The 27578-nt window shown below is 39.8% G+C and overlaps 1 protein-coding gene across 1 annotated transcript in view; it reads left to right on the top strand.

Moving 5' to 3' along the window:
- lama2 (laminin, alpha 2) overlaps positions 1-27578 on the top strand; it is a 379433-nt gene that overhangs the window by 103517 nt on the left and 248338 nt on the right. Inside the window, exons 4-6 of the mRNA XM_043675023.1 lie at positions 19274-19516; positions 23074-23253; positions 24471-24560. Coding sequence (XP_043530958.1) covers positions 19274-19516; positions 23074-23253; positions 24471-24560 — 513 coding nt within the window. The remainder of the gene's footprint in view (positions 1-19273; positions 19517-23073; positions 23254-24470; positions 24561-27578) is intronic.

Below are 27578 nucleotides of genomic sequence, written 5' to 3'. Positions count from 1 at the left end.
CTGGGCTCACTCACCACCACCGATGCTATCGTCACAACTGAGCTGTTCAACAAGATCTAAGTAAAATAGAGGAAGAAAATGAAAAGAAGAAATGAAAAATGAAAAGCAGACAGAGTGGACGAGCCCTGGGCTCAGAAATGCTACTCCACTGTCATCTTACCAGAAGAAACAGAGAGTAAAAGAGATGAGTATATTAAATGACAACAAATAATTGCTTGTGAACAGGCCTTGTGGCATAATAGACAGGAGCTCTGGGTTCCAGCCCCACTTCAGGACCAGAAGGTGTGTGAATACTTTGCTAAACATAGTCATGGAGTAATCCAATGGAAGACCATGGTCACCAATGTCTGCTTAGGGCATGAAACCTGAAGGGTTGCATATATTGATTGAGCTCATAAGAAGAAATGAAAATATTTCTAGATTGTTACTTGTGGAAGATAATGGAGAATAGAATGGAAGATAAGGAAGAGGTCACAAGCATGCCTGGTATATGTGATCTTGGGATCTCTTGACTAGGGATCTGTTTGATGATTGCACTGAGATGAATATGATCATTCATTCTGATTCTCATTCAGTTCCTCTGTAAAAGAAAAATATCTGTTCAAAAACAGGAAAACTCCTGTGCTTCAATATAAGACTGTTTATTCCTAATGGGACAAAGCTATGGGCTATAATGGTACCTATCAGCAAGAAAGTTTGAGACTTCCTTGAAACATTGATGTGCTGCATTCTGTGTAGTTAATCTAGATGTTTTAATCTAATATGGACACATAACATGAATTAAACAAAGGTCAAAATTTATGTTTCATAATTTCCCAATTAAACACCCTACTGCTTTATTTCTATGCTTTGTGACTTCTGAAGGTAGTGATTCATTGTGGGGTTCAGGTCCATGATTACTGTGGCTCCTGACACTTTGCCCAAGGGCCATTTTTCAAGCTTGAATTTTTGCTGTGAGTGCTTCTGTTTAATTGACTTGACCATTATTTAGGTGCTTGCTGAGCACAAAAATTAATATGCTTAAAAATAATTGAAGTATCAATTAAAATAAAAAAGGACTGAAAAGCTGGCAGCACCTGCTTTGCTGCTAAGCTATTGCACAAATTGTGGCCAAGAATTTCCTCAGAGACAACACAACTTCAATGCCATAACTTAGTTGGTAAACTGGGATTCCGACTCACATCTGGCAGCGATTTCACGGGCTGGAAGTGGTTTTGAAGAAATTCTCATCCATTAACTTGAGCAGTGTAAATAAAAGCTGAGTTTTATATACGTGCTCATCATAAAGCTTTTTTCTTTGTTTACCCTGTTATTCTTTTTATTCAACTCTTTTGAAAATGCTGTCCCATTTTGGATTTGAAGACCAGCCATTCTGTGGTAAGATGTTCAAGTTTCCATTCCTTATGAATGACCTCAGTTTTGAACACAGATTTCTAATTGATTATTTGAATTGAACCCAATCCTGGTTTCATTTGGAGACTGAAATATCTCTTTGTGCTATATTAAGATGTTTGGCTGGATTTCACAGGGCACTGAGTTCCCCATGACCCGGCTGAAGGTTGATCAGGAACTCACCCACAAAACAGCTGGCTTCCCTACATCCATTTCCCTTCCAGTCTGGTATTAATTCACCCAGGGTGACACTTGCCCCCATCAATCAGATTGGCTGGATGGTCTTTATTTCCTGCAGCCCGGGTTTGAGTGATGGCCACTGCTGGAACGACAAGCGGTCGATGAAGAGTAGGAGGTGTGTCTGAAGGTGGGTCTGCTGTAGCGGTGGGTTCTGAATGGTTGGTCCCCCGGGGGGCAGGGTTTGAGATTGCCAGTCAGGAGAGTATGACCATTTGGGATGTGGCAGAGGAATTCCTTAAAATGAGTCAGCAGGGATTGTTACATTTCACCCTGCAGTTCCTATTGGAACTGGGTCATGGGAAAGCAGTCAGCAGCAGGAACTTTGATTTTTTTTTTCTCCTTTGCTTATCGACATCTCAAAGCCATCCTAATTGATATTGACAGCAAAGACTATAACCACAACCTTCAAAATCTGTACATTACAGTTTGAACTTATTTGGTACACTTACTGATCAAATTTGAAAGAATTTTGAAAAATAAAATTATAGTCCTTTCTTTATTATTCACCATCTGTTCATGAAACATAAGCAATTGTTTGGAGTGATAGCATTTCAAATTTCATTTTCAATCAAGTAATAATTAATAGAAAATAAAGTGTGGTGTCCAGAGTGAATGAATTCATCAGTTCTCACTTGCTTTTAAGACAAAATTGATAGACAACAGGCAGATTTTTTCAGCTGAGAAGATATACGAGGAGTGAAGGTTAAGAAAATGACTTGACAATTTAAGCATAAAACACTTTTGTATTGAAAGTATATGCCATGTTTTAATGTCATTCGCCCTCCACCGCAGCTTTAGCAGAAAACTTATAAGTTAAATTTTTTTGCAGTGCGTGGGCAGCACAGTGGCACAGTTGTTAGCACTGCTGCCTCACAGTGCCGGAGACCCGGGTTCAATTCCCGCCTCAGGCGACTGACTGTGTGGAGTTTGCACGTTCTCCCTGTGTCTGCATGGGTTTCCTCCGGGTGCTCCGGTTTCCTCCCACAGTCCAAAGATGTGCAGGGCCAGGTGAATTGGCCATGCTAAATTGCCCATAGTGTTAGGTAAGGGATAAATGTAGGCGTATGGGTGAGTCGTGGGTCGGTGTGGACTTGTTGGGCCGAAGGGCCTGTTTCCACACTGCAATGTAATCTAATCTAATCTAATTTAATTGAGAATTGAACAAAACATTTGTAGCATCATGTAATCAAATTAACCTAACTGATTATGTAAAACTTTATTTAATTGTTTTACTAGTTCATAAACACAACAATGATTATGAGCATGATAATTTGGTTGGAAATTATGCCCATTCTGTGCCAGAATCCCTGAATTGTGCTCTTGGAAGTTGGAAAATTTCTGCTTTCTGTGTTTAAAAGCAATTACATCTTTAATGACCATAAGGACACCATGTCTGAAACAATGCTGGTGAATGATTTGCTGCCGGCCCTCAGGCAGGGTTGTTCTGTCATTGGTTATTAAAGGCTTGATGAAGTTGGTTTGCTGTGAGAGTTTCCTTTCTTCCAGCTGGCAAGATCTCCTGTCTTCCCAAGGGTTTTTCCCTCAATGAGTAACCAAGCCTGGAATCATGCCCTGTAGGGAATTACAGATGCTAACCATCATTAGCACTACTTTATAGTTGAGCATTTTGGTACAAGCTCTTTAAATGTGACATTTACAATCACATTTTGATAAACCAACTCCTGCCTAAATAAGTCCTACAGTACTTGTCCTTGTGTGTGAAACAATGATAGAAGTCACACTTACTACTGAAGTAGAAAACGGAAATAACTGATTTACTAGCAATCAGTTGCTCCTGGGGAAAACGCCATTATGGAACAAACAACAGCCAGAAATATTAATTTGATTTTTGATATGAGGAGAAGGTTATTCTTAGAATTAATTCAGAAAACATTAATTCATTTTCGATAACTGTCACCAAATCTAACATTTTCCAGAGGTGGATTCTATTTCTAAAGTAATAAAACTAAAGCATCAATGACGTACATTTTTAATTGACTACAAAGATACATTCTCCCTCAGGATGAACATTATAGTGCTTAGATTATCTTTCTTCACAGAAGATCATTTTAAATTCAGATAATTTTCCAAATATGCACTGGGCATCTTGCCCACTTTGAGCACATACTAGAAGTTTGGGCATATCCTTTACATGATTTCATGACCATTATTGAATGTTCACTGGAATTTCAGATATGTGGTCTTGGTGGAGGAGGTTCACTGCCAGGAATGCAAAGTTCAGACATTGCCTGTCCATTGCTAACACAAAATATATTGCCCTTTGTTGAAATACTGATGTAATGCCCATTTGGGTGGCATGGTGGCTCAGTGGTTAGCACTGTTGCCTCACAGTGCCGAGATTGATTCCAGCCTTGGGTGGCTGTGTGGATTTTGCACTTTCTACCCATGTCTGTGTGCGTTTTCTCCTTGGTGCTCTGGTTCCCTCCCACAGTCCAAAGATGTGCAGTTTAGGTGGTTTGGCCATGCTAACTTGCCCCGTGGTGTTCAGGGATATGCAGGCTAGCCATGGGAAATGCAGGGCTACAGGATAGGGTGGGATGCTCTTTGGAGGTTTGGTGTGGACTTGATGGACTGAATGGCCTGCTTTCATGCTGTAGGGATTCGATGATAAGTTCATATTTGCAAAATGCCGATGAAATCTTATGAACATGTGGATCCAGAGTTATCAATATGTGAATTATGTCTCTGTTACATATTTCAAACAATTATTACATCTATCACTGTCATATAGTGGGAAGCTAATGCAAACAACCGCATTGGCAATACTTCAAAATGCATTGTTCAACTTGCGTTGCTGTTTTAATTCTTTCTCAAATTAATTGCTTATATTTCTTCTGAGCACTTTCATTACAGAATTTTGAATATTGCAGTGGTAACTGCACCTCAGGTAAGACATGGGAGCAGTCAGAACTGAAGATTGCACAATATCAATCATTCAAATTTTCAAATATGTATTGGGGCATCAAAGAAAGGAGTAATAGATGTGGACGCCACAAATCATGATCCCAAATGCATGATTCCTGGAGGGTGGTGTTCCTGACTGGAATCCTTATCCTCAGGATTATAACAACTTGAGCAACAACATTTGTTTTTCTACTTTTTACCCAAGATTTTGTACCTCAGTACCTTGTACCTAAGATGGTGCTGTGAATAGTGACATTGTAAACTTTTCCCTGTACTCCTGTATCCCTGTACTTAAGTACACGCAGCAATAAAACCTCATTCTAATTCTGATCTTAGTGGGACATTCAAGGCAACATTACAATTTTCATTTTTTTTCCCCCATTAGGACACTCTTCATTACAGCAGTGCAGTCCAGCTAAAGCCATCTCCAACTCCTTATCTTGCAATCTGTTGCACCTCAGAATCCATTCATCTGTTTAATTTCCTCATGCCAATGCATCTCTCACTTCACCAATCCCCAAACACCTCACATGCCTTAATTATCTATTTTATCCTCATTTAATTATTTGTTCAATTCATGTATGTATTGTATAAATCAGCTTGTTGTGATCACTTAATTTTTGGCATTGGAGAAGATGGGGGTCAAAGGCACCTTGTCAGTGCCAGCCTACTGATTGGCACTATTACCCTGACTTCCATGTGAAGCATTAAACTGTTTCACCTGATCAAATCTTGACTGTCTCCTTCACCGAGTGGAGGCAGTGGCATAGTGGTAATGTCATGATTAGTAGTCTAGAACCCCAAACTGATGTATCTGGGGACACGGGTTTGAATTCCGCTGTGGGAGGTTTAAAAATTCAACTTAAAAACAAAAGCCTGAACTCTTAAAAAGAGCTAGCCTCATGGTGACCACTGTCAATTAGATTACTTACAGTGTGGAAACAGGCCCTTCGGCCCAACAAGTCCACACTGACCCGCCGAAGCGCAACCCACCCAGACACAATATCAATTATTTTTGACAAAAACCCAAATGGTATGCTAATGTCCTTTCGGGGAAAATACCTGCCATCCTTACCTGGTCTGTACCATTAACAATGTTAACTCTTAATTGTTCTCTGGGTGATTAGGATGGGTAATGAATGCTGGTCTTCTGAGTGAAGTTACACATCCCATGAATAAAATAAACTAAAAGGGATGATGCTCCATTCCTCCCTACTTCCCTTCCTTTGTGCACAGTCATCACAAAAGGAGGGTAATGATGAAAAAGGTGACGAGGCTCTGAACCCAGTAGTTGTAAGTACAAATTATTAACATCATTCAGGATATGCCAGGCTTCCTCCTGCTTCCTTCAGAGTACTCAGTTGGCATTACTGAATCAAAGCAGTAACAATTATGTCAAATGTTTTGAGCCAGGCTCAAATTCAAACACATTACCCTGAAGCAGAGAACTGCCTAATTTTCATGTGGTTTCAGCCATTTTGTGTAGTTCATGCACACATGAGTTTCAATCTGTCATGATAAAGTTCTGATGTGTTTCATTATGAATGTCTGGCAGGCCATGCCTGTGACACAAGTATTTCTGACCTCTTTTATGTCACCTTTTTGTGTTGTTGTTCTTTTGTAGCCTCCATAAGCTTTCATCTTCACCCCATTTCTTTGGAGTCCCTTTATAAACAACCAACGTGCTCACTTTACCCCCAGAGCCTAGTACTTTGTGAATTACCATACACTTGTCGGTCCTAAATCATCCGTGTGTAGAGACAAGAATTACTGTGAACTTTTTGAAATCCATGCACCCCTTCCAGAACTCCCAGTCCCCTCTGCATTAATAAAAGCCACTGAGATTGACAGCCTGTAACCGAGCACTGAGAACTGGTGGTCTTAAAAAACAGCATAAGCCACACAGTGAGACTGGCAGCTGAAGTCAGTAAATGTGCACTAAGAAAGCAATGTGAAGTAGAGAGATGGCACCAAATGCTAAGAAAGCAAGCTTAGAGCCACAAAATGTTTCCTGATATTTTTTCTTTCCTTACTCTTAAATGCGATGGGGATATTCACAGACCAGGGATATTCATTGCCTATCTTTAGTTACCTGTATACTGAGTGGCTTGCTAAATCATTGCAGAAGGCTTTTAAGAGTCAACTATGTTGCTGGCAGTCTGGAGTTACACAAAAGCCAGACCAGATAAGAACAACAGATGTCCTTCATTCAAGGACATTAGTGAACCAGATGGGTTTTTAAATTCATATTTATATTCTGAATTTTACAAAGAATTCAAATTCCATGAACAGGTTTGATAATGTAGTAAGGCTGGAGGTCTACTGATGCCAACTCGTTTGGATGAATTGTTGAGGAGGATGGTGATTGTGGAGGATGCAAGGTCATTGTTGTATCAAGAGTCGTTGGATGAGGGGGGAACCTAATAGAAACACATAAAATTATGAAGGGAATAGATAAGATAGAAGTAGAGAGGATGTTTCCACTGGCAGGTGAAATTAGGACAAGAGGGCATAGCCTCAAAATTAGGAAGAGCAGATTTAGCCAGAGGGTTGTAAATCTATGGAATTCCATGCTCAGTGAAGTAGTTGACGCTACTTCACGAAATGTTTTTAAAGCTAAGATAAATATTTCTTTGAACAATAAAGGAATTAAGTGATACAGTGAGAGGGTGGGTAAGTGGAGCTGAGGCCACGAAAAGATAGAAGGTGTGGAGAAAGTGGTGAGTGCAGGTGCATGAAATAGAAGTAATATTTTCAAGAGCTCAAACCGGGAGATTTAAACAATCCTTGGATAAGCACACGGATAATGATGGGATAGTGTACGGGGGACGAGCTGAGAATGGTTCACAGGTCGGTGCAACATCGAGGGCCGAAGGGCCTGTTCTGCGCTGTATTGTTCTATGTTCTGTGATCTTTTTGAATGGTGAAGCAAGCTCAAAGGGCAAGATGGCCAACTCCTGCTCCTAGGTCTTATGTTCTTATGTTATGTTCTTATGATGACCTGGCCAAGCACTCAATGAGCGACTCAATGAGCTGCATTCACCATCTAGCAGTTATGAACACGTTTGGATTTTTTACCATCGTGTTTCTCAGGGAATGAGAGAAGAATTTGTTGTGGTATATAAAATGAGGTAAGTTGAGTATAAATGAGAGGCAAATACATGGAAATAATACAGTTGCTGCTTTATTTCAAGATTGTGAAGGGCAAAAGCCGTAAGGGGAAAATCATAAAACTTTTCTCAAAGCCAAAATTCTGATTTTTCTTGTTCTGTCTGTATTATACCAACTTTCAACTTTGTTCACACTACATTGAAGGGGAAAATTTCACCATAGAGTTAAGAAATTATCTTCACAATCAAGCCTAAATGGATGTAACTTGTCACGTTAATGATAATGTTCAAATAATCACTCAGGGATCACAATCAGGAATGGATGAACTCCATGGGTTAGTTTAATTAGTACAGTAAAGCATATTGCAAGTTATGAAGCAGATATTATAGTAGAACAACTATGTGTGCAGTTTGCAGACACATAGTAGATTAAGTACAAGCAGTGTCACAATATTATGTGCATATAGCACATAGAGACCTTAAAAGTGTCCTGAAAAGGCAAATTCACATTAAATAGCCTGCTCCTTCCCAAAAGAAAGTGTAATGAATTGCAACAACAAGTGAGTCTATTGGCTAAATCTTAGGTATTTTTTTACTACCACTTGTGCTAAGTTTCTTGGCATAAGGCTGGTGTGATTTCTCACTGTATATTATCAAACACTCCTCATTAATTACCTATCCTGCCTCTAAAGCATTATCCATGTTCAAACATTCTAACCCCACTTTTTCATGAGCCATTCCCAGGACAACTCGCCACTCAACAGATATTTGTCAGAAGACCTGCATTCCTGGTGCCTACCCCATTTCAAAAGGCTGCTGTGCAGACAGATGTTGATATTCCAAATGTGCTGTTCTCAGTGACAGACAGTAATGCTCTACAGATGTCTGAGAAGGCGAAGATATCCTGTGATTCCCTGACAGAGGCCTAGAGGCCCTGATGGAGAAGCGTGGCCCAGAGGAGCAACAGAGAAGGCCTTGACATGAGACCCTGGCAACCTTATCTTACATCACCACCCAGATCATTATGGTCTCTGAGGTGTGGAGGAATGGCTAGTAGGGCTATGTGAAGGCTACTAATGTTATACTTTCTGCTAAGGATATATTTTTCTTTTATTCATTCCCAGCATGAGGACATCGCTGGCTGGGTCAGCATTGATTGCCCACCCCTGCTTGCTCAAAGGGCAATTAAAAGTGTACCACATTGCTGTGAGTCTGGAGTCACATGTAGACCAGACCAGGTTAGGATGGCAACTTACTTCCCTAAAGGACATTATTGACCCGGATGGGGTTTTCATGAAAAGCCACAATGGATTCATCATCATCAATTCATCATCATCTCTCCACTCCAGATTTTTATTAAATTTAAATTCCACCCACTACCATGGCAGGATTTGAACCACACTCCCCAGAAAATTTCCTGGGTCTCTGTATTGACAGCCTAGCAATACTACTACTAAGCCGTCACCTACCACAATCCTGTTTCTGTTAACTTGCACTCAGTGTTTTTGCTACTGCACCCACCATCCACGAAGCCTCATGTGCTGCCTCTCTCTCTAATGCCTGCAGGGTTATTGGTCTATAAGCTTTGGGGTGGTGAGATTGAATGAGGGAAGATACTGCAGGCATTAGAGAGAGTGGCCTGTCACAGAAAGGGCTAGCTCCAACTAAAACCAGCCCCGTTGAACTCTGAGGATGAGCAGCCTCAGAGAAAGCATCATCCAGGCTGCCTCCTGCGACCTCCAGCAGCTTTGATACAGACACCTCAATAGGAACATTACATTTGGAAAACTGGGAGCACAAGCTGGTGAGCACCTTCACTGCTCTGTAGCTGGCCAAGAAAGAAATGCCACTGGCCGCTGGCACTCAGAGGACTCCCAGAGACCAGGAACCTGCTCAGCACCAGACAGGAGACGACCCTGTACTGTTAACAGCCAGGGACTCTTATCCACATGCACAGGGAGAAACATCAGTGGTAGGAAGATATGTGGGAGGCAATGACCCTCATTAACTAGAAGCTACTGGAGTGTAACTATCCTGAGGGGACCCAGCTGCCTCAAGCATGTGATACTTTAGCTGCCTTCATGGATAGGTTGGAGACTGTTATGGAGGACCAGGCTCAGCTCTCCCAGGGTCTGCTGGATACACAGACAGACTGGGTGATATTCCTTATCACCCAGTCATTGATCCTCAGGACAGAAGGCATGGCGACAGGGGCAATGGAAACTTGGCATGAACTCCAAGTGATTAAGAGGCACCAGCCAGTGGAGGAACCATACTCAAACTCTTGGAATTTTCCCCTCACAGTACTGCAGAGATGTCTTACACATTAAAAACATTTGCTGCATCATTTTCAAGAAGGTTGGTTTTCAAGTGATAGAGTGGATTAAGTTATTTATAGGTGTATACTTGATGGAAGTGACTTCTCCATGGCACTTCTCATAGGAAATATTTTCCCAACCTTAACTAGCATAGCTTATCAGCTAGGAAATCCACCAGCATTGCTTCAGAACATCATGCTCGGGAAGCAGTTTCATTAGGGGAAGTGAGAAAATGCAATAAATTCAAAACATCTGGAACAATTATCTTTCTCAAAATTCAAATTACACAATTACATATGAGAAAGATTCTAGTGTCAGCTGTGAAAAGAACCAAATTTAGGTGGACCCTTTACTGCTGTTAAGCATCCCAATATGCGTCTTCAGAGGGTTATCAGACAGAATTGAATCCGAGACTAAGAAGGAAACATTGAAAACATGGTCAAGGAGGTAGGCATTTCGAATTAAAATGGAAGAGATGTGGAGAGGTTAAAGGAGACACTTCTAAAGTTTTAGGGCTGGATGACTAGACATCTGGCTGCTAATGGTGCAACAAAAGGTTGTATGAGAGGTCAGCGTTCCTGTTGCTCAAGACAGTGCAAACAGTATTCTTATTTCTAGTTTTTTATTTTGTAGAAGGGGCAGCATAATGGCTCAGTGGTTAGCACTGCAGCCTCACAGGACCCGGGATCAATTCCAGCCCTGGGCTGTGTGGAGTTTGTACATTCTCCCTGTGTCTGCACTGGTTTCATCCAGGTCCTCCGGTTTTCTCCCACAGTCCAAAGATGTGCAGGTTAGATGAACTGGCCATGCTAAATTGCCCATAGTGTTCAGGGATGTGTAGATTAGGTGCATTAGTCAGGGGGAAATGTAGAGTGGTGGGAATGAGTTTGGGTGGGTTTCTCTTCGGTGTGGACTTGTTGGGCCGCAGGACCTGTTTCCACACTGTAGGGATTCGATAAAAAAGGACAGTAATTTGAATGCACACTTAATTCCTTGAAGCATAATGGATACCAATGAATGGTACCATGTTTTTGTTGTTGTTACATGGACCATCCTAAATCATAGATTGGGTTATGTAAGGCCTCTTTTCCCTGCTGCACCTTGAATTTTGCTCATATGCGCACAATTACATTTATTACTTAATGTTTCATTTCTTTGTATTGTCATAAGTAAAAGTCTTTTACTTTCATGTATCTGCCTCAGTAAGGGTCAGAGTTCACAGAACAAAGCATCATACACCATAGGTTAAAATTTGAGTAGGTGAAACAATTATTCAAGCTGTCCCTTCAATACCTGACTGAAATGAAATGAAAATGTATCTTAATGCCCTAATATGAACATGTTCACATTATTCCTTATTTCACATTTAGATTTCATGAATTACAAAGTAGCATAAAACTAATAAGCAAATTGGATGAAGTAACATTTTCACCCTATTTTTACCTGTAATTTTCCTTTGTAATTATGAGAAAAGAATTACAGCATAATAAGACAAAATATTAAGTTATATTGAAGAAGCGAGGGGCGTCTAATGAGCAGATATGACGTTTATCAGAGGTAACTCAAGAGGTAATGGACAAACACCTGTGTATGCAGTTTATATCATTTCTGTGAAAGTATTTGATAAAGTTCCAAAATGAGTATGTTGCTAAAATAGAGCCCATGGGATTGAGAAAAAATTATTGACCTTGGTTTACATTGTTTACTCAAAGAATTAATAGGAATGATGAGTATGTATTCTAATTGAAAGGAAATAACTTGTAGCATCTTAGAAAGATCTGTGCAGTGTATCAACTATTCTAAAAATTTATTAAAGTTATAGATAACATTGTAGAGAGCCAAATATTCAAGTTTCTGGGTACCACAATGGTTGGTTGTATAGTAAGTAATTCCTGAAGAAGGGCTCATGCCCAAAACGTCGATTCTCCTGCTCCTTGGATGCTGCCTGACCTGCTGCACTTTTCCAGCAACACATTTTCAGCTCTGTATAGTAAGTAATATAAATGTAAGTATAACATTATGGGGTGACATTGATAGATAACTTGATTTAGCAAAACTGTGACAGAGACAACTCACTGGGTGTTAGTACAACATCAACAATTTACCACAGAACTATAGATTGAACTTTTATTTTAAGCACAAAAACAAGGAACTGTGAAAAGCGAAATTAAATTAGGGGCATATGTACTTGGTGCACTGAAATGTAAATGGGTACACACAATAATCAAAAAGCTGAGGTGTTGCATTTTGGTAAGACAAACCAGTGCAGAACTTATACACTTAATGGTAGGGCCTTGGAGAGTGCTGTCGGACATGAAGGTGGAAGAATGCAGGTACGTTGCTCTTTGTAAGTGGTGTTACAGGGAGACACGGTGGTGAAGAAGGTTTTTGGCATGATTTCCTTCTTTGGTCAGAACATTGAGTACAGGAGTTGGGATGTCATGTTACGGCTGCACAAGAAATTGGTAAGGTCACATTTGGAGTACTGCATACATTTATGGTCACCATGCTTTAGGAAGGATGTTATTAAACTGGAAAGAGTGCAAAAAATATTTATAAGGATGTTACCGAAACTGGAGGGTTTAAGTTATAATGACGGGCTGGATAGGCTGCGCCTTTTTTTGCCCCTGGAGTGTCAAGGACTCACAACTGATGTTATAGGGGTTTCTAAAATCATGATTGGTATAGATAAGATGAGTAGGCAAGATTTTTTCCCCAGCGTAGGGGAGTACAAAACTAGTGGGCATGGTTTTAAGGTGAGAGGGGAAAGATTTAAAATAGACGTGAGGGGCAACTTTTTCACACCGTTATTGGTGTGTATATGGAATAAGTTGCAAGAGGAAGTGGTAGAAGTGGGTAAAAGTACAACATTTAGAAGACACTTGGACAGGTAGATGGATAGGAAAGGTTTAGAGGGATATGGGCCAAATGCAGGCAAAAGGGACTAGCTCCATTTAGAAACTTAGTCAGCATGGAGGATTGAACTAAAGGGTCTGTTGCCATGCTGTATGACTCTTATGACATATGAAATGATGATGTTGATAGTTAGAGAGCTAGAATATAAAGGGGAGGCAATTGTGCTGCAACTATATCATTTCCATGGATAGACTGTACCTTAAGCATTGAGTCATGTTCTGGGCACTGAACCATAAAAAGGATAATTTGACCTTGGAAGGCACGAAGTCCAAATTCACCAAAGTGTTTACCTGGGCTCTAAAATTTAGACTACGTTGAGCTATATAAGAATCAGTAAAATATAGAATGTTAGAAGGTAATTTGATTGTTTTGGAAGGAATTGATAGAGTTAAACTCCATTGGTGGAGTGGCCCAAGCTAACGAGTATAACCTGGAATGAAGTTACAAAGTACTTCTTGCAACGGCTGTTAGGTGTAGGGCACTCCAACAAAAACCAGTGGTTAGATAACTTCTCAGTGAACACTTTTAATTTCAGATTGACAGAATTCTGCAAGCCTGGGATATTGAGTGGTGTAGAGCAATGGCAAATGGATGGACTTAAGATGCAAGCATCATCTGTAACAAATTTGAATGGTTGATTAGTCTGCTTCTTTTTCTTTGTATGCATTTCTAAAAGAAGATAATTAATTTATGCATAAGTGTCATCACTTATTGTTAAAAGCATTTCTAACTGGATTTCTGTGCGTAGATCTGCCGTTCTTTTGAGACAATAAACTTACATTGGCATGTTCACCCCCTGAGCCTGTGGTGAGAATTTGTATTGAGAAGTTTATGTGTGAGAGAGCTGCATTATGTGAATGGGGGAACTGCAGGAGGAGTGAGCAAATTTAACAAGACAGTACAGGAGATTTTGGAGCACCAGGAAAGAGTTTGGTGTTATTCAGATATTAAGGGATGTGGCAGCTATGTGAAGGAAGGAGGTACCTAGGAGAATGGGATGTTACGTATTGTTGGCTTCTTTCAAACTGTTATATACCACCCTTCCACCATGTGCCTATCCATCATCTTTCAGTTCTCACCAGTCTGCAGCTGCTTTATACTCTCCTATGCCCATATCATTAATGGTTCTTGCCTTGAAGCATTTATGGATAAATTATCTACTGCTGCACTCTCTGCACACATTCAGAATGCATATTGTGAAACTGCACACTCCAGCCTGTGATTTTCCCTTCAATAAATTTATTGGACTCTTGGCATTGATAGAAGTGAAAAAATTACCCTTTAGTGCAATATTAAGCAACTTGCCAATTTGTGTAGCCTTTAGTATACACAGATTTTCATCAGTAAATTAGCTTGAAGAAATTTTGAAATCTTAATCATTCATACAGGTTATGAGATTTATGTGAAATAATGTCCTTAAGACTAAAAAATAAGCATATTTTTAAAGCAAATGAGTGAGCAAAGAAAGAAGTAAGGTACACTCACCAAGAGATCTGAGTTCTCTTTTCAAATCATCACAGATTGCAGGTAATAATAATCACAGATGGCTGGACAGCTCAGTCATTAATCAACTTAAGTAAATGTCATCATCTATTAAAGCTAAATTCTGGAAATTACAAATTTTAAACAGCGCTGGAAAGATTCATAAACATAAAGGGGTGACAGGACCTAAAATGTTAGCTCTGCTTTTTCTCCACAGATGCTGCAGAGTTTTTTCAGCAATTTCTGTTTTTGTTTTGGATCTCCAGCATACACAGTCCTTTGTTTTATTTTGCTGGGAAGATTCAGCTGGTCAAGCAGCTTCTGGAGAAAGAGACACAGAATTTGTGGCTGTGATTTTGTCAGGACATATGAAGTCCTGATGAGGGAGCAGAAGTTTGGCAGCAAACTTGCTGCTGCCATTAAGAGAAGTCTTGCAGGATTTTATGTCCATCAGGCAGTTAGTGAGGTGAAGTCAGGACCCCTTCTGTTTTAAGGATTGAAATCCTGCCTCCAGGATGTGCTGCCCAGTTGTTTGCAGTGACCACTGGTGGAACTGCACTCAACCAGTAAATTCAGTGATGGCCTGACGCCAAGATACATGGGGTTGAAAGTCACAGGGGACAACCGGGTAAGGTGAGACAGTCAGAAGGAATGTGCAAAGGGAAGGGTGTTGCTAAGGTGACCAATGCTCCTATTGGAGGTGGCTGCCCTGTGTGGTCCACAGTGCAGGGGATTAGTAGGATCCAGATCACAAGAAGGTCACCAACATCTGCACTTCCCGCCCAACCCCTGATATTTTGTAACCTCTGCCACATGTCACACTCTTGTAGACTATGTAAATCCCTAGCCGATGTTTCTAATCATTAACTTTTGATCAGAGCTTAGCTGAAGTAAAACTCTAACTTGATCGATATTTGTTTACTGTATCACAGGATGAGAGGCAATTAATTCTGCAAAATGCACAGATTGCCCGCTGGAAATTCTACACATTGCATACTCACAATCACAAACTTGTGACTGCAATCTCTTTCCAAATGACTTGAAGCAGGAATAGCCTCTTGAAACTCAGGTGCATGAATTGAGCTGAGGACTCAAAAGAAAACAGTTGGTGAAGATGCTGAATGACACAAAAACAAGGCATGATGGTTGTTATTATAATTTTATTACATATATAGTACACACAGTTATATAGTATCACAGTTGGTTAAAATTTCTGTCCCTGGCATGACACGGACAATGACAAGAAAATATGGGAAAGCCTAGCCAGAATGAAAATTTAGAACTTTGATGCTAAGAAAGAATTTCCTCATTTTTCTTTTAAGCTTTAAACAGTGCTTTCAGAAGCTTGCTATTGAGCACTGATTATCTTACATCCGTGCATTTGCATCTCATTATTTGACCAATTTACCTTAATTACATGTCACTTCCAATCTCCTTTCCTTTCCCAAGAAACTGAATGGTGCAAATGAATGAAATGTATGTCAGAGCAGGTACGCAGTAGCATGGGCAGGGAGAGAAATTGCGACCCCTGGTGCTACTCCTTGTCCAGGCTGCTGAACTGAGTGTAGTGGCCTTGCTCCTGACCCGAACACGGTGGTCCGAAGTGCCTTGGATTTTGGGTCATGATGTAAAACAACTCCCCTAGCCCCAAACAGGTCTCAGGTTCTGCCTGGCAGCTGCAACTTGCCATTTGCTTGTCTCAACCTTCATCCATCTCTGGCTGTACCACACAATCTTTACCTGTTGCATGGCCACCACCATTTTCGCCTGATACTCATTTAGTTTGGCTGCTGAGTTGTTGAATATTGACCAGTCTAGTGATTCCAAGCTGTCCCATAGAGGCTGTTCCACTGCCCCAGACCAGCACTGGACTACTTTTTGTACTGGGTCCTCACGTTTCAATTTCTGCTTGTAAACTGTGAGGAGAAACCAGCATTGTGACCTAATTTTCCAAAATTCGGACAGGGTATGGAGTGGTAGGCATCTTTGATGGTTGTGTAGCAATAGTCAAGGATGTTCAGACCTCTGGTAGGATGGGAGAAGTGCACGTACCAACAGATTCGAGAACAGTTTCTTCCCAGCTGTTATTTAGACTTCTGAATGTACCTCTCAAATCTTAAATTTTATGTTGATCTTGTTCTTTGTGAACCTTGGCTGCATCCATAACATTGTATTCTTCGCTCTGTTCTATTACCTTAATGCATTTTGTATGGTATGATCTGCCTGTCTTGCATGTGAAATAAAACTTTTCACTGTACCTAGGTACATATGACAACAACAAATCTAATCAAATCAAGCCAGCATGTGCAAATTGCCAGCCTCACTATATTATTATGCCTGCTGTAGGTTCAATTCTTACCATTTCAGCCCTTCAACATTTGACTTTGGAGCTCAGAGATACTGACAACTTGCATGTTTCTGTCAGTTCATGTTCACTGAGGTACATGCATAACACATCTCTAAAGAGGAGGTGCCATATGGCTCTTACTTTCATTTCTCACTCAGTTTGTGTTTTTCTTGGAGCTACCACATTGGAGAAGTAGGCAGCTTGTGATGGTGAGGATCACTGAACAGTCAAGGGAGTGGACATGTCACTGTGCCACATCATTCAATATCAACATCAGTCCTGAAGTCTGTGCCAGCAGGTTATGCACTCTGTATACTTCAACCAAATGGCCATGTCTGAAAATCGAAGTAGAGCAATGTTTAGGACTGTAAGAGGGAACTAATGTAGGTAGCAGACAGGGGCTCTGTCAATTCCAGTTGGTAGGCTTGGCCACAGTGAATCAGGTATTTGATCCTACTAAAGTTCAGGATTCAGTGCTCATGCAATCTGGGTGTTGGGAAGTAAGGTCAGGAGTCAATCAGTGGACAGTCCATGGAGTCTTACAACTGCAGGCAATTCAGGTCTAGTGATGAGGTTCATTGCACTGGGCCACTAAGTAAATGATTGCAATGAAAGGGGGAAATCAATATAGAGCACTGGGAGCTCATGGCTGGGGAAGTAAGGAATGGGGAAAAATCACATATCACGCTCGCTTGGACCTTTGTGTGGGACAGCTTAGGGCCAACACTGGCATGTGAATTTGCGAAGCCATGGACATTGTGAGTAAAACAGCAGTTGAATGTTATATAGAGGTGCTCAACAGAACTGGGATTGTGGTGTGGACGTGATGCTGAAAGATCATCAAGGCCACTGGTACAGTAAAGTAAAAGGGGATGTGAAGGATGGGGCGAAGGGAGCAGAGGGATTGTACTGCATCTCAAATGTAGCCTGGGACTTAGGAGAACACAAAGTTGGAACTTTGCCATCTCAGTTGGAAAATCAATTGCACAATAACTGCACAGTGGTGAAACCATGTGCAAAGCAGCAGAATCAGTTACTATCTTTTGAGGTGCTACAAGGTGTATTTGCAATAACCACGATTGCAATGATTTAGTAATACCACCCCTTTGGCATCAATTTAAATGTCATGCACATTACGAATTATAGACTCATGGAGTCATGCCCGTTACATTGTGAATGCTAATTGTCTGCTTGTCATATCAGCTAAGCAAAGGTGATTAGACAAACGTACTAAAATATGTCCCCCGAGTCTTTCATAGCAGAAAGACATTGCAACGCAAAGACTTGAAGATGGCACTTCACCTGTCACATTTACAGATGAACTGTGATAATGCAAGCTCAAAATCTGTCATGTGTAAGCTTGCCTTTTGTTTGGGGTTGAGGTGCTATAGTATTAGGCTATTGGTAGAGTTCTGCTCTCCCAGCATGGCAGGAATATTCTTGTTATGCAACGTACATTTGGAGAAGGTGACATACATTGGAACTTGCATGACTTTGACCTTCTTGGGAAGGCCCTGTACCAGACTGTCTGAGAGAATAGCATAATGCTTCAAACTGATGGAGCAGAGGGCTCAGAAATTCCTTCAATAAACTTAAACTTGAAAATGCTGTCTCCTTATACACTGGCAGTTTATCAAAGGAATTCCTGAGCCCTCATATCCATTGCAATTACAACTTTGATTGAAGGTTGTAAATTACAATGTTGCATTCCTTCTGAGTGACTTGAATGATCTCTTTGCACCTTAAAAGAGCCTCTGTGAAAGAACATAGAATGGCACAATTAAATCTGCAGACATTGTCACTTCTGTCTGACTTCCATTGCAATGTTATTTTAAATGATCTCCAGGATCTGGTTGTCATGTCACACAGATGATCATATGGCAAGTATGTTATGCTGACTATAAATGGTGATGACTGTACTCAGATTTTCCAGTTTTATCTACGCTTTCGATAAATGCTTACTCAGTAGCTACAATATGTAATAACATTCTCACTTTAAGTTGGTGAAACATATTAATTGAATTGTAGTTTATCAGTACATGTGTTTTATTCATTTGTGAGATAGGTTACTAATTAAACAGAAGTCTGAGTATTGGTACAATGCCCATGAACTCAATGCTCAATATTAGAGATCAATAACAAAACTGTTGCACACAATAATATAAAGCTGAAATTGCTGAACGATTAGTAAAGATCTGAAATATGGCTTTCTGGATACTGATGTGTTCATCCATCTGGTATAGTCATGAATATTTGGACAGTGATTTGTTAAAGAAAACACATTAACTTCAGATTGGCATCAGAATTTGTCTCATGTTAATTTTATGTCAATGACTTCTAAAAAGATTAGTGCAATCAGTTCTGTATTGATTGAAATGGAAGTTGAAAGTTATTCCAAAAGAGAGCCTTCCACAAAAAAGAGCCTTTTTTTTAAAGAAAACAATTTTTAAAATATTCAGTTTCATAAACCAGCCACAAATAATTATTTCTGGGATTTTGGTCCTAAATTAGTCTCAGCTGCTAATTTTTAAATTGTTTTACAGGTGTTCCAGATTGCATATGTTATAGTAAAAGCAGCTAATTCTCCACGCCCTGGGAACTGGATTTTAGAACGTTCCATTGATGGAATCATTTACAAACCATGGCAGTACTATGCGATAACAGATACAGAATGTCTTACTCGCTACAACATTGTGCCTCGACCAGGTAACCCAACGTACACATCGGATGATGAAATTATTTGCACTTCATTCTACTCAAAAATTCAACCTCTGGAAAATGGTGAGGTAAGGCTGGAAGTTAAGCTACACTTATAAGCGCTGATGTTGCTTGGGTTGTCATCAGTGCTCTCTGAAATACTGTAGATAGAGGTAAACGTAAACAGAATGGATAAAGGCTACCGCAGCTACTGACTTGCCTCTGTGCAGTGTGACCTGATATCACCAGTGAATCTGCTGAATAAATTATAATAGATAATTCATGTGGTATTGAACATTAATGTATGGACTAGGTTCGTAGATGAAGGGAAAGAATAGACAAAAATTAAGAACTTTGAAGTTTGTGTCGCATACAGAGTGCTTAAAAAGGTGATTAACATGCTTGCCTTCATTGCTCAGACTTTTGAGTATAAGAGTTAGGAAGTCAAGTTAAGAGTGTACAGGACATTGATGAGGCCTATTCTGGAGTACTGTATCCAATTCTGGTGGCACTGTTGTAGAAAAGATATTATTAAGCTAGAGGGTTCAAAAGAGTTTTACCAGGATGTTGCTGGGTATGGGAAGTTTGATTATAACCAAAGGCTGGATGGACTGGGATTTTTTTTCACTGGAGCATAAGAGGTTGAGGTGACCTGATAGAGGTTTATAAATCATGAGGAGAATAAATAGGGTTAATGGTAGGTATCTTTTCCCTTGGATGGGGATTTCAAAACTAGGGGGCATATTTTTAAGGTGAAAAGAGAGAGATTTAAAAAAAGACACGAGGGACAAATTTTTTGCACAAAGAATGGCTTCCGTGTGGAATGATAGGACCAAAGGGTCTATTTCCATGTTGTATGACTATTTGATTCTATAAGTTCTGAAGAAAAGCTCAGGATATATAACCCAGTGAATTAGCAGAGACTGTATCTTCCTAGCAGAGTAAATGTCAGATGTACCCACTGTGACTATCTTGATAATGGTGAGGTCAGGGGTCAGGGTTAGGAAAAGCAGATTTCTCATGGTTTGTGCGGTGTCCCCAGCAGAAATGACCACAGACCACAGCTGCTCAGCTGCACCAAGTGCAAGCTGCAACCTCACCTGTTTTAAAATGCAACTTTTTTTGTTGTTTCCCCAGCTGGGATCTGCTGGCCCTGAAAATGGGTTGGGCCATGAGCAGAACCCCACTTCTTACCAATCTCCTACTGGGCCCTAACTACAGACTGGATATGTAAATTCTTGTCCTTGTGAATCCTCAACATTTCTTCATCACCGGCTCTGTAATGAGACAGTGAAGGTTTAGCCCCTTGCAAAGCAGTGATTTCCCATACAAGTTCAAGACTCCATCTGTCCTTGTCTTGGCCAAATCTGGCAGCCATACTTGTTGCCAAGTAAATATTTTGGTAGCCCACTGCACCTGATGTAGACCCAAGGAAAATAGCCCCTGGTGAAATTTTAAAATCTTTGTTAGTCATCTGAAAGGCTATTGGTGGAGTTATCCCTGTGAGAGCAAATTCACCTCGAGTAGATGAGGATCAGGGAGAGTATCCATGCTTATGTATAATGACCCCTTATTACAGCTATTTAAAAAGATTTTGAAGTGGCTAGATTTATTGCATTTCTTCCACAGTTCCGCGATATCAGTAATTCAGCCTCAAGTCCTCTCCCTTTGAAAATTAGTCTGAAATGAAAGCATGTCAGAAAACTGATAATGTGCTGTTTTTGATCTCTATGATAGAATTTTCCACTGTAAGTGGTGTTGTAAAAAGAGAAATTTGTTCTGCTACTCCTCTTTGATTCAGTTTATCGGGAGCATAGAGTCATCGAGATGTACAGCATGGAAATAGACCTTTCGGTCCAACCCATCCATGCTGACCAGATATCCCAACCCAATCTAGTCTCACCTGCCAGCACCTGGCCCTCCAAACCCTTCCTATTCATATATCCTTTCAAATGCCTCTTAAATGTTGCAGTTGTACCAGCCTCCACCCATTCCTCTGGCAGCTCATTCCATACATGTACCACCCTCTGTGTGAAAAAGTTGCCCCTTAGGTCTCTTTTATATCTTTCCCCTCTCACCCTAATCCTATGCCCTCTAGTTCTCCATTCCCCGACCCCAGGGAAAAGCCTTTGCCTGTTTATCCTATCCATGCCCCTCATAATTTTGTAAACCTCTATAAACCTCAGCCTCTGACGCTCCTGGGAAAACAGCCCCAGCCTGTTCAGCCTCTCCCTAGTATTAAGAAGAGACATTTTCAAATGTTCCCTCCTGTGAAGTTCAAGTACTCAGTGGCATAGGATACAAAGGAACAAATGAAAACAGAATGACAAATTCATCTAGGATGTGAGCCCATCCAGAGTAAGGCAATCAGCTGTTCCCTGCTTCCTCAAGCATGCCACTGGCCAACATGGTGATCAACCAGCTGTGTTGATTGCATAGCTGCCAAGCATTGAATAACTCTATGAAAACAACATCTGGAAGCATATTATGTTGACATAGTGGTCATAATGTGAAAATGTCCACACTAGAGAGGAATGAAGACATTTGTAACTGGACCAAGTCCTTTGTTTTGCATTTGTAAATTAGACCTATTCCTTGTTGCTCACATTATACCGGGAAATATTTGCTGAAGCTTCATTACTTTGAAATTAACTCCCTTGTTCAAAGTAAATGAAAGAGTAATCCAAATAAATAATGTCTCCAGTTCCAGACATATAATTACTTCAACCATCTGTGAACGACTGTGTGATTGTTTGTGTATTAAAGAGCTGTTATTATAGCACAATGGTCAAATATGATTTGTGAATTAATTTTTTGAAAAATAGCAGTTATAGATAATAAGTGAAGCAGGATAATGGTCTTTTTTTAAAATATGGATTGCTTTGTATGGTCATTTAAACTGTTAGATTTCAACAGCAGTCTAATGCATAGAACATAGGAGCATGAATAGGCCATTTGGCCATTCAGGTCTGCTGCGTGATTCAATATGACCATGGCTGATCATCCAAAGCAGTACTTTCTTTCCCCTTTCTCCCCATACCCTTTGATCCATTTAGCCCCAGGAATTATATCTAACTTATTCTTAAAAATATTCAATGGTTTGGCTTCAATAGCTTTTTGTGGTAGAGGATTCCACAGGCACATCATTTGTGAGGAGAGATTAGACAGGCTGAATTTGTTTACCTTGGAGCAAAGGAGACTATGTGGGAGGGAGTGGGATCTGATTGAGGTATAGAAATTATAAGAGGCATAGACATACAGATCTTTTCCCATGTAAGATGTCCCTAAGACCAGAGGACATGGTTAAAGTGAGGAGTTACCGATTTAGAGGGGACCTGAGAAAATCTTTCCTCACCCAGAGTGTTAGAGAAATATGGAATGTGCTGTCTCAGAGATGGTGAGAGCAGGTATTCTTGCAACCTTTAAGAAGCATCTGGATAAGCACTAAAATGTCCGGGGGCGGTGGGCAATGGGTCAAGTGCAGGTAAATAGAATTAGTGCAGTTTTGTGTTTTACGGTTAGTGTAGACATGGTGAACCTATTTTAATGCTTTATAACTCTATGACGCGAATGCCAGCAGATGTTTTGGATGAAGGTGAACTTGAAAATTTGCTTATGAATATTAATTTTGCTTTTTTATGTTTAGATTCACACTTCCCTTATCAATGGAAGGCCAAGTGCTGAAGATCCATCCCCTACTTTATTGGAGTTCACCTCAGCTCGTTATATTCGTCTGAGACTTGAAAGAATAAGAACACTTAATGCTGATCTAATGACACTGGCGTACAATGATCCAAAAGATATTGATCCTATTGTTACACGAAGGGTGAGACATTTTGTTTTTAATACTTAACACTGAGTCAAATTACATTCAATAATTTAGCTGTTATCGACTTCTTTTGATTGAGTTCTAAATTATTTTAAAATCCTTTTCCTTTATGGAGTTTCTCCTTAAAAGAATGTTTGATTGAACTTCACTTCTGTTTTGTTAAATATATGAGCCATTCTCTGTTTTAATTTGTAAGTTTCCCTTAGCTAACCCAAACTTTGCACAATAATCAGGATACTGACAAAATAAATGCAGCTATTCCACCCTCTAGAGATTGATCACTGGGACGTTAAGTCATGCAAAGTCAACAGACTTGAATTACGTATTCGTTCCACTTTACACATTGGATAGACAGAGTTTAAAAAGTGATGTGGAAAGTTAAGCTGTGGTCACGTAGTGATTATTTTACAAAACTGATAATCCAGTGGTTAACTCTAAATCTCACTGTGAACAAATTGTGAAGCTCATTTAACTAAAAATAATAAATAAAATTGCCATGAAAGTATTTAGAATTTTGGATTTAATACGAGGCTGTAGGATAACTGGACTATTTTTATAGAGTAAAAATAAAATTATTAATTTGACTAAAACTGTTGTGTTCTTATTGTTGTTCACAGTATATTGTACTGAAGGGGCATGATTATTGAAATACCAATGAGCAATTCCATTGCAAGTATTAATCTTGGTTAATGGTTTTTAATATTGCTGTTCAAAACATTCTAATGTTGATCATTTGGGATAGGGCTAAATTGTTGATTCCCAATTGCTACATCGCTGGCTATAGTAACTAACATTTGAAATTTGTGATATTGGAGATGACTGTAGAAAATAAAGTTGCCATAATTTTTTAACAAGAGCACAGGGATGCTCTTTGATTAGAGAGAGAGCTGGCGGAGAGCCATCCATGGTAACCTCAGCCAGTGTGGGAATTGAACTCATGATACTGGCAACATCACATTGCAAACTGGACATCCAACCAACTGAGTCAACCAACCCCCTGACTTCCTTGCAATTCTTATCTGAATATATTCTGAGATATATTTGGCTATACCAACAACTTAATTAAATTAAAACTTTGTTCTCAGCAATGGTGGAATGGGATGAGAAAAGGAATTTGTGCATTCAACCTTCATCATAGCAATGATCATATTCGAGTATGCTAGTAATATTACACACATTAACGTTTTTAATGTTTGTCTTTTTATCTCTTTCAGTATTACTACTCACTGAAAGATATTTCTGTCGGTGGGATGTGCATCTGCTATGGACATGCAAGTGCTTGCCCTCTTGATTTAGTAACCAATGTACGTATACATTTTTTTTGTAGAAGAGGCTTATAAAATTAGTCATACACTTATTTTCTTAGTCATAAACATAAAAGGAAAGTAAAGTCCTCTCATAGTAGACCAGCCAAAAGCCACATCTAATTCATACACCTTCCATTGTGAACATTCCCTCACTCCTCCAAGCAAATGATTAGGTGTATTGATTTGAGCTTTCAAACTTCCATAGATTTTTAGGACATATCAGGAGTAGAATGCTGTATGTGTAACTCGGCTATGGAAGAAGGGATGGGGAGAGAACAGTAAAGTTTGAACGTTTAACTTGATGCAAGCACGTGGGCAAATGCTAACATTTTAGTGATATGGTTACAGGGCATTTAGAAAATCCAAAGATGTGCAGGTTAGGTGAATTGGCCATGCTAGATTGCCCATGATGTCAGGGATGTTTAGGTTAGGTGCATTAGTCACAGGTATATGTAGAATAATAGGGTAAGGAATGGTTTGGGTGGGTTACTCTTCAGAGGGTTAGTGGTCTATTTCCATACTGTAGGGATTCTATGAAAATCGCAATATGATTGAAAAATTGGCATGTATTTATAAAGGTAAATTGTGCAAATCAATTGAATTTATTTTTGAGGTTAAAACTATGTTAGAATTAGAATTAGGTTTATTGTCACGTGTATTAAAGTTACAAAAGAACAGGAGTACGGTGAAAATGTACAGTCACCAGCACATGGCGCCACCTTAGGTAAAATGTACCTAGGTACAAAAAATAGAGAAAACAAAGAAAAAAGTTACATTACATTATAGATATACATAGTTTAAGTATACATTATGAAAATAAGATATAAAACTAAAAAGACAAACACTACAGTCTTTCTATAAAGGCTCCCACGTGGTCTGATCGGGCTCCACCAGTTTCCAACCTGTAGCCTCTGTGGTAGATAAGTCACTGTAATGTATTTGGATTTTCAAAAACACAGTCAAAAGAAGAGGTTATAGAAGATGTTCCACAAAGTTAGCACTCTTGGGGTTGGATATATAAGCATGGATTGATGAGTGGTTAATGGACAGAAGACAAAAAGTAAGAATATTCCTTGTCTGGATGAGTGCAGCTCCAAACATTCAAAAAGCTTGACAACATCGAGGACAAACCAAACTGCTTGATTGGTACTGCATTCATAAACAGCCACTTCCTCCACCACCAATGCTTAATAGCAGCAGTGTATACCATCTACAAGAGTGGATTGAAGAAATTCACCAAAGATCCTTAGACAACACATTCCAAACCTGCAGTCACTTCCATCTAGAAGTCCAAGGTCAGCAGGTAGGAACACCTCCAGCTCCAAGATCTCCTCTAAGCCACTTGGTACATTGACTTGGAAATATATCACCGTTAATTCAGTGTTATTGGGACAAAATCCTGGAAATCCCTCCCGAACGTCATTGTGGGTTGAACTACAGCACGTGGATTACAGCAGTTCAACAGGCAACTCACCACTACCTTCTCAAGTGTAATGAAGGATGGGCACTAAATGCTGGTCCAACCAGTGATGCCCTGTCCGAGAAGTGAATAAAACAAAAATAAAGGACTAATTTTGGGTTGGTAACAGACAGAGTGTAATGTGTCTCAGTTTGCTGACAATCCAAAGCTGGGTGAGAAAATACATTGTGAGCAAGATGCAATGAGACATAGCAAGATATAGATTGCTTTGGAATAAGGTGAAGATTGTAGCAGATAGAATATAATGTGGGGAAATGTGAAGTTATCCTTTTCAGTAGAAAAACAAATTTTTTTTAAAATTATGAGAGGCTGAGAATTGTTGATTAGTCAAGAAACCTGGATATGCTTGTACAAGGACCTCAGAACATTAGCATGCAGATTTATTAAGTAATTAGGCAAGTAAGTGATGCGTTAGCTCTTATTGTAAAGCAAGTGGAGTAAACAAGTAAAGGAGTTTTACTGTGATCATGGTAGGACCTTGGTAAGACCATACCTGGAGTATTGCAGTAATAAAGTTCACAAGATTTAAACTGCTATTCTTACTACCAGTACAAAACTACAATTTATAGAATATGTTTAATTTTTAAAAACATTTCAAGGTGCTGCACAAAACATCGGAAAGCAAAGTATGATCTGCATCACATGAGGCCATATGGATCAGATGACCAAAGCCTTGGTCAAAAAGGCAGGTTTTAAGAAATGTCCCACATGTGGGCAGTCAGGTAGAGAGATATTGGGAGAATATTCCACAGCATGGTCCTGAGCAACTGAACTGTGACCACCAATGATGGAGCAAAAACAATCAATGCATATAGTTTAGAGCTGGAGAAATACAGATATCTTGGAAAGGAATGAGGCTGGTGAGTATTACAGAGATAGGGAAAGGTGAGCCTTGGAAGGATTTCAAGACATGGATGCAAATTTATGGCATTGGGTTGATTATCCTATGAAGAGAAATTGAATAGACCAGGCTAATATTCCTAGAGTTCAGAAGAATGAGAGATTATTTAATTTAAATTTACATGCCATAAAATTTGACTTTGTAGCACTTTTAAGAGAAAATGGCAGATTCATCAAGTAAATGGTGTGTTAGCTCTTATTACAACAAAAGTGGAGCATAGAAGCAAAGGGGTTTTACTATGGATGTAGGTTTGCTCACTCTGCTGGAACGTTTGTTTTCAGATGTTTTGTCACCATACTAAGTGACATCTTCAGTGAGCCTCTGGATGAAGCACTGGTGGTGTAGCCCGCTTTCTATTTATGTGTTTGGTGATATAATTTCCTATGGTGATGTCATTTCCTATGGTGATGTCATTTCTTGTTCTTTTTCTCAGAGAGTGGTAAATGGGATCCAAGTCAATGTGTTTGTTGATAGTGTTCCAGTTGGAACGCCATGCTTCTAGGAATTCTTGTACGTGTCTCAGTTTGGCTTGTCCTAGGATGGATGTGTTATCTCAGTTGAAGTGGTGTCCTTCCTCATTCATATGTGAGGATACTGGTGAGAGTGGGTCATGTCTTTTTGTGGCTAGTTGATG

The sequence above is a fragment of the Chiloscyllium plagiosum genome, chromosome 3 (assembly GCF_004010195.1).
Source record: "Chiloscyllium plagiosum isolate BGI_BamShark_2017 chromosome 3, ASM401019v2, whole genome shotgun sequence".
Lineage (NCBI taxonomy): Eukaryota > Metazoa > Chordata > Chondrichthyes > Orectolobiformes > Hemiscylliidae > Chiloscyllium > Chiloscyllium plagiosum.
This window is presented reverse-complemented; position numbering and strand designations above follow the sequence as displayed.